Source organism: Dysidea avara, chromosome 12 (assembly GCF_963678975.1).
Source record: "Dysidea avara chromosome 12, odDysAvar1.4, whole genome shotgun sequence".
NCBI classification, from domain to species: Eukaryota; Metazoa; Porifera; class Demospongiae; order Dictyoceratida; family Dysideidae; genus Dysidea; species Dysidea avara.
In genome coordinates this window covers 18,767,683-18,780,655 of record NC_089283.1, presented here as the reverse complement: position 1 = coordinate 18,780,655, position 12,973 = coordinate 18,767,683, and the positions used below count along the sequence as shown (strand labels likewise).

The 12,973-nt window shown below is 35.1% G+C and overlaps 2 protein-coding genes across 3 annotated transcripts in view; one reads left to right on the top strand and one right to left on the bottom strand.

Moving 5' to 3' along the window:
- LOC136241896 (cyclin-dependent kinase 5-like) overlaps nucleotides 1-11,266 on the top strand; it is a 16,789-nt gene extending 5,523 nt beyond the window's left edge. Inside the window, exons 3-11 of the mRNA XM_066033282.1 lie at nucleotides 1,731-1,798; nucleotides 4,166-4,283; nucleotides 4,999-5,094; nucleotides 5,138-5,212; nucleotides 5,820-5,916; nucleotides 5,976-6,045; nucleotides 6,098-6,158; nucleotides 6,209-6,286; nucleotides 10,928-11,266. Coding sequence (XP_065889354.1) covers nucleotides 1,731-1,798; nucleotides 4,166-4,283; nucleotides 4,999-5,094; nucleotides 5,138-5,212; nucleotides 5,820-5,916; nucleotides 5,976-6,045; nucleotides 6,098-6,158; nucleotides 6,209-6,286; nucleotides 10,928-11,032 — 768 coding nt within the window. The 3' untranslated portion in view covers nucleotides 11,033-11,266. The remainder of the gene's footprint in view (nucleotides 1-1,730; nucleotides 1,799-4,165; nucleotides 4,284-4,998; nucleotides 5,095-5,137; nucleotides 5,213-5,819; nucleotides 5,917-5,975; nucleotides 6,046-6,097; nucleotides 6,159-6,208; nucleotides 6,287-10,927) is intronic.
- Nucleotides 11,049-12,973, bottom strand: LOC136241895 (chordin-like). Of its 2 annotated transcripts, none has more exons than XM_066033281.1 (8): nucleotides 12,647-12,973; nucleotides 12,315-12,412; nucleotides 12,157-12,265; nucleotides 12,023-12,046; nucleotides 11,833-11,933; nucleotides 11,668-11,773; nucleotides 11,315-11,608; nucleotides 11,049-11,259 (listed from the first exon to the last, which is right to left on the bottom strand). In XM_066033281.1, the coding sequence occupies exons 1-8, from the start codon at nucleotides 12,855-12,857 to the stop codon at nucleotides 11,123-11,125; spliced, it is 1,080 nt and encodes a 359-aa protein (XP_065889353.1). In that variant the 5' UTR covers nucleotides 12,858-12,973; the 3' UTR covers nucleotides 11,049-11,122. The 2 variants fall into 2 exon arrangements, with proteins under 2 accessions (XP_065889353.1, XP_065889352.1); XM_066033280.1 differs by having other exon boundaries at nucleotides 11,315-11,611; nucleotides 12,647-12,970.

Sequence of the window (12,973 nt, the reverse complement as noted above, 5' to 3'; positions counted from 1 at the left end):
CTGGAAGTAGTTTTCATGTTTTATGTTAACAAGGGAAAATTCTTAACTCAACAAACAAGTCACGTATTAAATTATTATCTAAGTAGATTAACTTTGAAGTGCTGAATGTATAAAATGTGTATGGTCACAGAATGTCATGTCATTGTGATGTCATCCATAGCAACACTACCCTAAGTGGTGTTGTGTGGTTAGTGATGAATACATTAGAGGACATTCTCCCACGAAGTAGGTGGGAAATATAATATTATATGTGCATGTTTTCATCGGCCGTGTGCATGTGTGTGATGGATGGAATAGTATGTACTGCAGTGCGTGCGTGGGTATGGGTGTGTGTGTGTGTGTGTGTATGTGCGTGTTTATGTAGCAATGCATACCATGGTGATTGATTGAGTAGTGGCGTAAATATACAGACAAGCTCAAATATACGGTTGTACAGACAAATAGAAACACACACTATGCACGCATCCACGCATGCATGGAATACCACGCACATATATACATACATACCCTTCCTGTAAGGCACTCCATTATGTATGTGTAGGACAAAAGTCATATGTCATGTACTTTAGCAACTATGCACTACAAGGAAGGAGTATATAAGTCTAATGGATGCTATAACCCCACTGGGTCACAAAGTTCATATTCATCGACAAAAACTTATCATTGACTTTAATGGTACAATTTAGTATGTAAGGTATGAAATTAAGGATTTCCTGGCCATGTTACATACATATTTATCACGCTAAGTCATATCCTTTGCTAAGAACAAGGTTCACTCATTTTACACTATTCCATAATTGTTTAACAAATTAATTGTATTCATTGAGCATCATGTTGGACTTAATACTTCTGATTGTGTGGGACATTTCCTAATTTTAGTTTGTTGTTTTGAATCATAAAGATATCTAGTTGTATTTTTTACATGTCATGCTATTTATGGCATTGTTAAAATATCTACCGAAAACTTGTAATGTTTAAGTAACTGGCAACTAGAACTGTTATGTACTGTTAGCACTGTTTCTCTACTTGTTTCACGGTCTTCTTCTTCCAAATTCAGTTGAAATTTTTTCCTGGATTGACAAGAATCACTATTAGCTCACTTGCTTAAAGGCTTTGCTCATAAGGTGACGATTAGGCAACTGATCTTGGGTGATTCGCTAAAGCGTTGCTGCTTGAACAATGCCATAATGGACCATATCAATGACAAAGAAACTTTCCACATAGCTAGAGTCTACAAAGTTCACAAACCTCAAGGATAACTTCTTCTTTAAAGCATCATGTAAATTATGTTTAAACTGCCATAGGTTGGAAAAGGAGTGTCACAATCGGTAAAAGCCTTCATTTATTTTTTTGTGTTTTGAAAATCTGAATTGTAAGTCTACAACCTTTGTATTTAAATTATTGATCATTGAACATTAATAGCTACTTTAGTGACTTATGCATACTTAGCACATGCATTTTATAAACAACTTTTTTTGTAACTTTAAAGGTTAACAGTGTGTGAAAACATTAATCAGATCAATTCTCAAAAAAATCTGTCTAAAAGTTTAACCAACTGTGAATCTGCTTATAAGGAAGTTTCCACAAAATTGCATTAAACTACATTTCATATGTAATGTAGTTTAATGCAATTCGTAATGCAATACAATACATTAATGCAATACATTTCATACGTAATGTAGTTTAATGTAGTTTAAAGAGTAATGAGTAATGGGTTTGTTTTATTTCAGGGCATTCCCAGTGCAGCACTGAGAGAAGTATGCCTGTTGAAGGAGTTGAAGCATCGAAATATTGTCAGGTAAACTTTGTAGTTTTCCAGTGGAGTTGTGTAGTCACCTTTTTGGTGTATTACATGTACATAATGTTTTCACTTGCTATTGTAAGAATACCACATTAGAGTGTTGACGTGTAACCAGATTTTTAGTCCTTCTTTACGTCATGAAGTAAACCTTGACTTTTGGGTCGTAGGTGGTCACTATAACGAGGTAGTAACTGAGTGAAGTTTTGTTCGTCGTTTGCATTTGGGCTCACAACTTTAACTATGCTTCAGACCATAGACGTACATACGACGTATGGTCATGAATTTTTGTAAAAGTAATTCTTACATTTTCTGAGAATAATTTAATAACTTGTGGCATTTATCATGCTACTCGTTGACCTGCTTGCCACTGGTCTGTGTGTTTGTGAAGGAGTTTCCTATTGAATATAAACAGTGGCATAATAACCTCTCTATTATAATGGATTAACATATTATATGCACAGATGTGGTTGAACTATGAACCTGACACTGTCAATATTTTAATGGTTGCAATGACATTATCAAGAACCTGATGTGTCTAATTTATGCTATGTCACATACGCATCAGAGTTCAAAGAGGGAAAGAAGCCACAGGTATTTGTCAACATGGTTATTAAGCTCCAGTCCCACATGTGTACAGCTCTGTTAAAGCAGTTAACTGGTCAACTATAACATACTGTACTTATCATAATTAGATTCACACCAAATTAAAATAACTAGTGATTCAGGATATGATTGAGAACCAATTATCAATTGTATTCATATTAGTCAGTTGTAAGCCTTAGCATTTCAATGTTGTGCTATTTCAAACTATGTCCAACATGTAACTATTTTAATGGTTAACAACTTTGATTTGATAGAATGATTTGTGTATATGCTTACTAGTTTTCTTATCAGTAAGCCAGACATACAGTATATTAAATAGAAAGGTACTAACCAACTGTCCTTTTTCGTATAATAATGAGACTAAGCCTCCTTTAAAATGCTTCATGAGTATTGGCTTGGCAATGCTTGTTCTAGAACAAGTCTCCCAATATTCTCTTAGCAGTTATGTATGACTACTGCTAAAACTATGTTTTGACTTGTTTTTTCTTTTTTCCTGGCATACATCCACCAATTGAACACAATATCGTAGTCTGTTCACAATGATACAGTAGCTTAGATTAAAGGAAACCAGTGACACATCATCGATCTCCTCGGTCATCTTATGATGAGTATACAGCTTAGCTGGTGTAATCCATACTGTACTTTACTTGCTTGCAATAGAAGTAGATGAAAGATGTACATATCAATACCAAATTCCATATCTAGTTGTGCAGTCACACTTGCTAATGTATCAAAAAGCTATGATGCATGACCAACTTTCTCTGAGCTGAAATGTACTTTACATTGCTGTTTGAACATGAAATGTTTTTAGGCCAAAATATTGGTGAGTATATTGGTTAACTTTGCTTCCGTAGATGTTGCTGCTGACATTGTCTAACCAGTGAATTAGCTATACCTATGATTGGTTTTATTCCTTTTGCCTCTCAGAACTGTTGACAAGGCTCTCCTGCGTATACCTGTCTACTTTCAGTATGCACAGTATCAGTATCTCAAGGACTGTTTACTGTGAAAGGTATTGAGACAATTAGGCGGGCTTGTCTTTCTGTGTTTGTACATATATCATGTGTTTCATGAACTAATTTTTTGCTTGCTCTTTGTGGTGTAGTTCTTGGTGTATTCATGACTCTTTGTGATAGAAGATTATGTCACCTTACATAAACTTGGCATGAAGGAACCCATATATGATCTGTTTATGACCAATCTTTCAGTGGGCTTACAACTCTCATAATTTTGTGTGTGTAGTAGCACCATCGTGAATGTGAACTTCAATTAAATAGTATAATTTCCATTGTTTTTAGTAGCCTCTTCATTTCTGATAACCCTGTCAGTGAGCATCATTGTTTAAGACTAATAGTTATTGCCCTAGATATTAGCTGGTTTCCATGGTGTAATTCTCTATGTACGTAGGTATAATGCTGCTATAATTGTTGAGTGCTCAGGTCATGAGATGTATTGAAATAGCCATCTGAAGCACCTCAGTATTTTAACAGCTTTCTTACGAATAAAGTCATGCAATGGAACCTGTAATGTGTGCCTACCTTTGGTTGAGACCTACAGTATAGTTGATTAATACGACCATTGTAATGAGCTGGTCTCATTAACAAGATGAAGATGGTGACTTTGTGAGATTCTCATTAGGTAACTGTCATCGTAACTAGCCGTATCATTTTACACAAGTTACACACAGAGAGTATATGTTGTGTTGCGTGTTGATACTGGCATACCGCAGTGTAGTTATGTATGTGCACTACTTTTCAACAGACTTAATGATGTTTTGCACAAGAGCCTAAAACTGACAATGGTATTCGAGTATTGTGACCAAGATTTAAAGAAATATTTCGATACGTGTAGGGGTCATGTTGACAAGAAAACTGTACAGGTATTTTGCAACTTATGATTAAGATGCCATGAATTTTATGTTTGTTACTGCATTTTAAGGTGGTCGATGTTCTTTTTAAGATATACATTTCATCATCTATTTCTTTTATTCCCAAGTTTTAGGTACCTACCTGTAGACATCCGTACACAAATGTATTGGGTGGTATTATTTTGTTAGAATTTTATCACACTGTATGGCAGTACTGTATATTAGGAATCATAAAGATTTGGGCTTTCCTGGCCAAAAATATCACCCTAAAACCAGCCTCACAACACCTTGGCAGTACTGGCTAAATATAATCCAAAAGTGCCTTCAGTACGATCTGAAATGTTTCCAAAAAGTTGCTATGAAATTTTAAAAAATTATTTAGTGAAATTTTCTACTGCCTGATTGACTGACTTAACTAACTAATTCCTTCAGACAAGCATAACAGCTAAGGATACAGGCTTGATTTTTTCACTGTTCAGTGTTGGTCAGCCCGACAGCATACCACAGTATGTACAATGTACACATCAAGGAAATCACCTACACCTGGTATAGACTGAAGTAGGGATTAAATGTGTTAGTATATCTGGCAGGTGTAGGCGATCTCCCTTGTTTTCCTACTTTTTTTGTTCTGTGATCCTTAAAATTCCTAATTTTTCCTTAATATGCTAAATTATTATGTATGTGAGATGCATTGAAGTTTTGATCTTTTTTATTTGTCTTGTTTAAGGCATTGTATTACCAACTTCTAAGAGGCCTTGCATTCTGTCACAGTCAGAACATATTTCACCGTGACTTAAAGCCTCAGAATATTCTTATTAACAAGGTAAATTATAGACGGGTTGTATTGTACATTTAGTTTTGTGTAGAACAGAGAATTGAAACTCGCAGACTTTGGACTAGCCAGAGCATTTGGAATTCCAGTTCGATCCTTTTCAGCTGAAGTAAGCTTTGAGTTTACTATGTGTAGTGAACTAGTAAGTAATGCACTGAACCTTTCTCATAACTATACCTTGCTCATATGTATAGTAAATGTAGTTAGGTGAGGTGTACTCCTTGACTTCAATTTAGCTTATGTATGATGGTCCCATAAGATTTCACTGTAGCACTGTGTATTAATCATTAATGGATGGTTAATTTGACGAATACAAAGGAGCACGTGTAACATTTGATTTATGAATTATGAATTGTTGTATAGAACCTCCAGCTATAAAAGTCTTGAGTAGATATACCAACACTGCCACATTAGCAAACTTGATTTAGCCTCAAAGCCTGAGGAAATTGTGCTTTCAGCGTGAAGAAGTGAAGTCCACATAGCCACAACTACTTGCATTGTCTATACACTACAATGCTTAAGATGCATGGTTTCCATGTAAAGCTGAAGAATGGAAATGTAATCTCCCTTAGTGGTGATACATGATAGTTTTCCTTAAATACTTATGTAGTTGTGTGTATGTTGCGTTGAAAGATTTTAAAAACTAGTGAATCTTGTATTCTTGTAAATTCTTTTCATTTTTAGTAAACATTAATTATCATACTTTGGTTGTACAGGTGGTTACTCTATGGTATCGGCCACCTGATGTTCTAATGGGGGCACAAATCTACACTACATCTATTGATATCTGGTCTGCAGGGTGTATATTTGCTGGTGGGTTTAATGAATTATCCATTAACACACTTACACTCTCACAACAATTTAATACACAGAACTTTCAAATGGCGGCAAACCACTTTTTCCTGGTAATGATGTCGATGAGCAACTCAAGCGAATATTTCGGCAAGTATACTTTTCAACTCTAATTTTGATTTAAATGTTATAATCTTTTAAGGCTTGTTGGTACTCCTACTGAGCGAATGTGGCCTGAGATGCAGAAGCTACAAGGATACAAGGTGAGAGCTTGAATATGCAACTTAAAATATTTACCAATGGAACTTGTCAGCAATACCCTGAAATCTCTCCTGTACCAATGTCAAGTGTGCTTCCATCACTGGACGAGAGAGGATTGGATTTACTTAAGGTACAGTAATGTGTTGTTTTGACTCTCATGAAATATTTAATTTTTGTATGTGGTATTTAACTTATGGTTTGCAAAGTGTTGTTTAAACAACTGCTACTTGTAAAACAATGAAACTTGATATTATCCTAATGATTATAGTAGCAAATGAATAGTGGGAGTTTGGATTACTGTCTTCATGCCTTGTAGTTGTGTGTAGTATTCAAACATTTTGTTAATTAAATTTCTATTGCTGCGTGTTGTGGTCTTCAAATTTATTGAATGGCTGAAATGTTTTAACACGTTAAGGTAGTTGCGTACACAAGTACATGGTAGAAAAAATGTCTTACACACAAGGAACATATCACATTTGAGAAACAAATAAAGACAGCTGAAATTGTAGAATTGCAGAATATGGAAGATCTAAGATATAGCGGATGCAGTGAGGTAATCAATACTACCAGTCACTATTCCTAAAAGGAAGGCCATCAAATGTCATATCTGCTGAGGGAGGTCATATTTTGTGACACTGTAATTACTCTAATGTTTCTTGTAAAAAGAAATCACTATAGTTACAACGAGGGTTGAGACAGTTGTTTTTACAAATGACCCGCTGATCCAGAATGTAACTGAGTGGGTAAAGTGTTGAGATGGAAGGGACAGATCTGGACTTTTAAAGGAGGAGGGGGGTTACACTCTGGAACACTATAATTGCAGCATCAGTCTAGCTACAGTACCTAGTAATATTTCATATCAAATAATCACTCTCCAGCATTTAGGTCTTTAAAATGTAACTGATGCCTTAAAAGTAGCTATAATAGCTATAAAATAGTATTTTTACAGGTGCCTATGACATATTAAGATGCTGGGGTAGCAATTTCATGTGATTTTGCATTAAAGATGAGTGTTTTTCTACTATAAGTGTTTACAGTAATATTTCTTTAACTGATAAACTGATTTTGGTTTGCTGAATATAAGAAAAACTTGTCAGCAGCTCATCAAGTATTACTAAGGTTTCCCCCCACCATAATACAATAGCATCTTCATTCTAGCAATGGAAGCATGTTGAGTATTGTATATCAATTGCTTGCTAAGCATCAAGACAGGTAAGCTTTGTTTGAAAGGTTTGCTAAAGTGAATCGAAATATTGGACATTAGGATGTTGTGTTGTACTGACGTTTAGTCTTACTGAAGCATTAACAAAACCACAATACTATATTTGAAGGCTGCCAACTGGTATCTGATACTGAGCTATCAAAAATACTAATATGGTAATGGTAAATAGGTGTGGGGACAAACTTAAACTACTTGTTCACATTTTCAAGTGCATATATTTTGCTTATACTCACTCTTCCCATACGTAACTTGTGATCAACAGTTTCTTGTGCATGCATGTATGAGATACAAGCATTACATTACAAGTGTAATATATACCCATATTTAGCAATACTTCTTAAACTACCAGGTTTTTGGCACATATATGTTGAAGTATTATACTACAGACGTATATAATCTTCCAAAACCAAACGCGCTGTAGCATGGGCTTTTATCTCGATGTTGAATATAGAAAATAATTGTCTATAGTGCAACCAATCATCACCTTTCGTTACTGGTATGTTATACTGTTAAAGTACACACATGACCAGGAATTCGTCACTGTAATTTATGAGCAGATATATAACAATGTATGTACTTTTTCAATATTGTACTTTACGTGGGAGGATCAAAGCGATGCCGTGTACTGTATTGTCCATACAGTACTAATTAGCAGTCATACAGTACAGTTATGCAGCTAATTGGGAAAATACAGCACACTTGGGCAAATACAGTACAGTTAGACAGAGAAATTATTTAAGGAATGTTATGAAAACAACCCACTAGGATAGCACGTGCATGACACTGTAAATCGCTATAACCAGCCAAACTAATCCTGCCAGTTCGTTTTGCAGCTAGAAATAAGATTGTATAAACACTTACTGATCATCTGATCACGAAGCTATTTAAGCACGACTTCTCTAAGGCAGCACAATTGATCACATGCATGATGTTGTAATTGCTAAAATTAGCCTAACTAATCCTATTAGTTAGTTCTACGACTAGAAATAGATTATATAAGCACTTACTGATCTCGTGATCACTGAATATCGCAGCGGTTTGAGTACTAGAGAAAATCATTCCAAGCCAGATGACCAGGAAGTACAGTATAACACTTAAAGCACTGCCTATTCGTGTTGTATTAGCCTCTTGACATGCCCCCAAGTGCTGTATTTTCTGTACACACGTGCAGTGGTGCTTTAACTATAACTCATGATACTGTTAAAGTATACTAGCTTATAAAATTTCTTCTTTTTGTTATATACTTGTTTATTAGCTTTTCTGTAACAAATTCATCATAGGTGAACGTTGCATAATAATGGCAGCATATGAGGCCATACGTACTTGAGTGTCTAAATGCTTACCCCTATTAATAAGCAAGCTAGTGGTTTTGCTTAGTTTTCGGCTACCTGTTACACAGCTCCTTATATATGGAGAACACTACATAAATCTTGCTTAGTTTTTACTTTGACTGTTTGAAACATGGTATAAAATATTATGGCAATTTTTGTTTTATACTTATGAGGTTGACAACATATGAAGCCATTGATATGCTTCTGTGAATCAATACCTTAGTAAGTCCATTGTGGCTGCGGGAGTTAGTAAAACGCGGAATACGGAATTGCGGAATAACGAAATAAGCAAAACTTATCTTTTTCAGATTGTACAAATAGTCATATGCTCTATAGTAATTATACTTTATTTACCTTGGCATGGCGCACCACAGCGATGGATAGAACAGCAGCTGGCGAGCATTAAATGGGACAAGCACACAACCAATCACCCTAGAACAGTCTATCTTTGCTAAACTTACTTTCTTACACTCTTGATTCAAACCTGAAGAGTTTTAAATTCATCTAAAGACACACAACCACTGGACTTCCCTATTGAACTCTAGTGTGACTCTAATAAATTCGGTCGTATGCATATGAAGGGCAGCTAGTTTAACCTAAGAATAGAACTAGCTATATCAACTAAAGAGTATGGATAAGTAAGTTAGCGAGGGTAGATCATTCTGGGGTGTGCTTGTCCTATTTAATGCTTGCCCAGCTGCTGTTTATCCATCGCCGTGGCGTGCCATGCAGAGCTGTTGCAAGGTGTAAATAAAGTATGATTGCTATAGAGCATGTAACTATTTGTACAATCTGCAAAAGATAAGTTTTGCTTATTTCGCTATTCTGTATTCCACGTTTTACTAACTCCCTGTGGCTGCTGTAGTTGACAAAAATGCATGTCTTGGAACCAAGCAGTGTTGAATAGCAAAGAAATCAAACCGATAGTGTTAGCTATTATTGAGTGAAGTTATAAGTAAGCAAGTAAATCAAGTAGAACATACGTACCAGTAAATAAAGTATTCTGTAGAATCTTATTGGAAGCATTTTGGGTTACTCTAAAGGCGCATTTTAGCTAGCCAATACTACCAAGTCATCTTGGAGAAAAGGTGAGGTTGGTTTTTTGGTTGATACTGTATAGCCTAAATATTTTGAGGGGGAAAACATTTCACTGATTTTGTGGTATTGGGCGTTATCAGCGAAAATTTTACCCTTGAAATATTTAGGCCTCCATATAGTCTAATACATTTTGGGAGTGTTTGCCAATCCACAAAAATTTTGTTTTTAGCAACATATTTTGAGGGGGAAAAATTTCACTGATTTTGTGGTTTTGGGCGTTATCAGCGAAAATTTTAACCTTGAGATATTTAGACCTCCATATAGTCTAATACATTTTGGGAGTGTTTGCCAATCCACCAAAAATTTATTTTTAGCAACATTGCTCAGCCTCAAATAATTTACTCCTCGAAATATTTAGGCTATACGGTATTTTAAATGGAAATATTAAAACCACGTATATCTGTGAGTATATCCCATGCAGATATTATAATCTCTTATACAGCAGCATGCCATATGATACAGTACTTGAATGTTGTGTAGTAGTAGTAGTAGCAACTACGTACATGTGGTTAAACATATTAAGTTTATGTTTGGATTACAGTGTGGTGCCTATTTTAGCAATAGAGAAACTCTACTCTTTCTTTTTAAAGAATGTACTGAGTTGTTATTTGCCTGAATATATTCTCCCTCTCCTCCACTATTGAGTTCTAGTTTGTAATGTGTAACTATACACTTTCTAATATGTGTACTTGTACCTTTGTGATATCTTCTATGTTATGAATTTGATAATTGATATACAAATTGGCATTTTTAGTAACTATGTATGTTCAGTTAGTCACTTAACTTTGTAGTTATTAAACTGTAAACAGTTATAATACGAAACCTGATTTTCCCACACAGAAAATTGTATTCTAAGTGCTATGCTGGTCTATGTCGATGTTGATTTGTGATAGCATCTGTCAGAGCCTTGGCATTAAAATTCATTGCTGTGCATGGCATTTAACTACTTCCTGCAATTATTCTGCAATTATTCATGATAAAATCATCTGTATAAATTATTTTAAAGTTAAACATAGCATTTGTGTGCTATAATAATGCATAATTTCAAGATGCCATAGAGTAGGTAATAATTTTTTTTGAAGTGATGGATTACATTGTCATTTTTGTTGTTCACATACAGAAACATCTTGTATGCAACCCGCGCTACAGGATAACAGCTGAAGAAGCTCTGAAGCATCCTTACTTTTCCGATTTAGACCCAACCATTGCAGCATGGTATACGTAACTCAAATACATTTAGCAGTTAATGAAATAATTGTTGTAAATAAATATATAAATACATGATTATTGTATACAATTAAGTAAAATTTATCAGTTAGCAGCTGTCCAAGTTGTTAGAATCACTTGGCTGTAATAGTCTAATCACTCTAGAAGAACATCGATGCTTACAGTAGAACAGACTATGTTTTCTCTTCCTTGTATTGAACCAATCAATAACAGTTTGTATCAATTCTAATAATATGTATATTCATATAATATAAATAAGACCTTTAAGTATATATCTTACCTTGGCTTGTATTTCCTATGTATCTGAAGCGCACATTGACATAAGTTTCTGTAAATGTTTTACTCGAGTATGATTCATACTGTGCCATCACGGTATCGTTTGACCACACGTACACATCTACATTGGCAATGGCTATTGACTCGATGGCAATCTGGTCAATGTGTCCATCAATTGTCTCATATACTTTATAGGCATGGGTGACTGTTGAACAAGGTTTACTGGTTGACATTGTTGGTTCCAAACTTGGTGGTGTATATGTGTTGTCATTGTCTGTAGCTTCTGTTGTATCAGTAACTACTGGATATAGGAAAGAATGAACTACTACAGAAAGCTTGGCTTTTGCTATAGCTTACCTCTGGTGCATTTTGGACAACAGATGGTAGTTTCTTCTACTGGATCATCAGCTGTACATTCTCTTACTGGAGGACATGACAGTTTCTCACAAATTTTTTTCCCACTCTATGAAAATATAATGAATATTTAGTAGTTGAATACAAGAATGTGTGATCATGTTGTACCTTGCAAGTACAGTTTTGGCATTTTAGAACACCAAACTTGGGAAAGTAAGGATTCCATATATCACCATCTTGGTAGGTGATTCCATTCTCTTCACATGTTGCTAAAAAAGCAATATAGCATATAGTCAGGCATACTAGTTAGAGATTCAGTATGAGTGTTGGTTATGTGTATACATCAGTATGTGCATACCTTGTTCCAAGTTGACCTTGTTTTCTGTAAGGAAACAAAAAAAAAAGTGAGAGACTTTAGTCTGTTTATTAATTGTAGACTTAGAAAACAATTGTGTGTTAATGTGATTAATAGTGAGTAGTTGTTAAGCTTACCATCTGCACATTTTGGACAGCACTTCCCTTCCTCTACCACAATCTGATCATGGTTGCATTTTAGTTGAGGACAGGCTTGAAATATTCTGCTGCAAACCACTTCTCCTATCTAAAATTATACCTTAAATGTTAAACATTCTTATTTTACAATTCCTTACACAACAGTGGCAGACTTCACATGGATCAGAACTGTTAGATGGAATCATGGACAATTCTTCATATGTTTTGTCATTCACCAAACACCCCAGTGTATTCTCTGTTGATAGATACCAATCAGTAAACAACATTAATTGAAATAATGGACAAATGGTGAGTTTGATTGTTAGTGCAGCTGCTGAGACCTTGCATATATAAGATTAATTTATTAGTACAATAGCAGCACCTGACAACAATTTGATTCAACACAAATGTAGTTTTACTACAACTAAAGAGATTTAACTAAGTTGTTGTAAAGCGGGATACTAGGTATGTTACAGCTGTACTTGTTTACCTGTATCACAACTCCTACAACACTCCCCTTCTTTTAGTATAGTTTTTGAGCACTTCAACTTAGGACACTGAACGGTGCTGCATTTTGACTGGATTTCTGTTGTATCATTTTCAAATGGTGTCAGGATATCTTCAAATGGCTGCAGGATAGGAAATGCAGCAGTAAGCGACAGTTGAATGAAGAGGATAGCACACAGTGAGGTCCACATCATTACAGTTGATCGGTTCACTTCAACTATATGAGCAGTTGCAATGAGGCTGTTTCCAAGTGGTCCTCTTTTTATACTAATAAAGTGATGTCACTTGTTTCTGTAATGCAATGAATAGT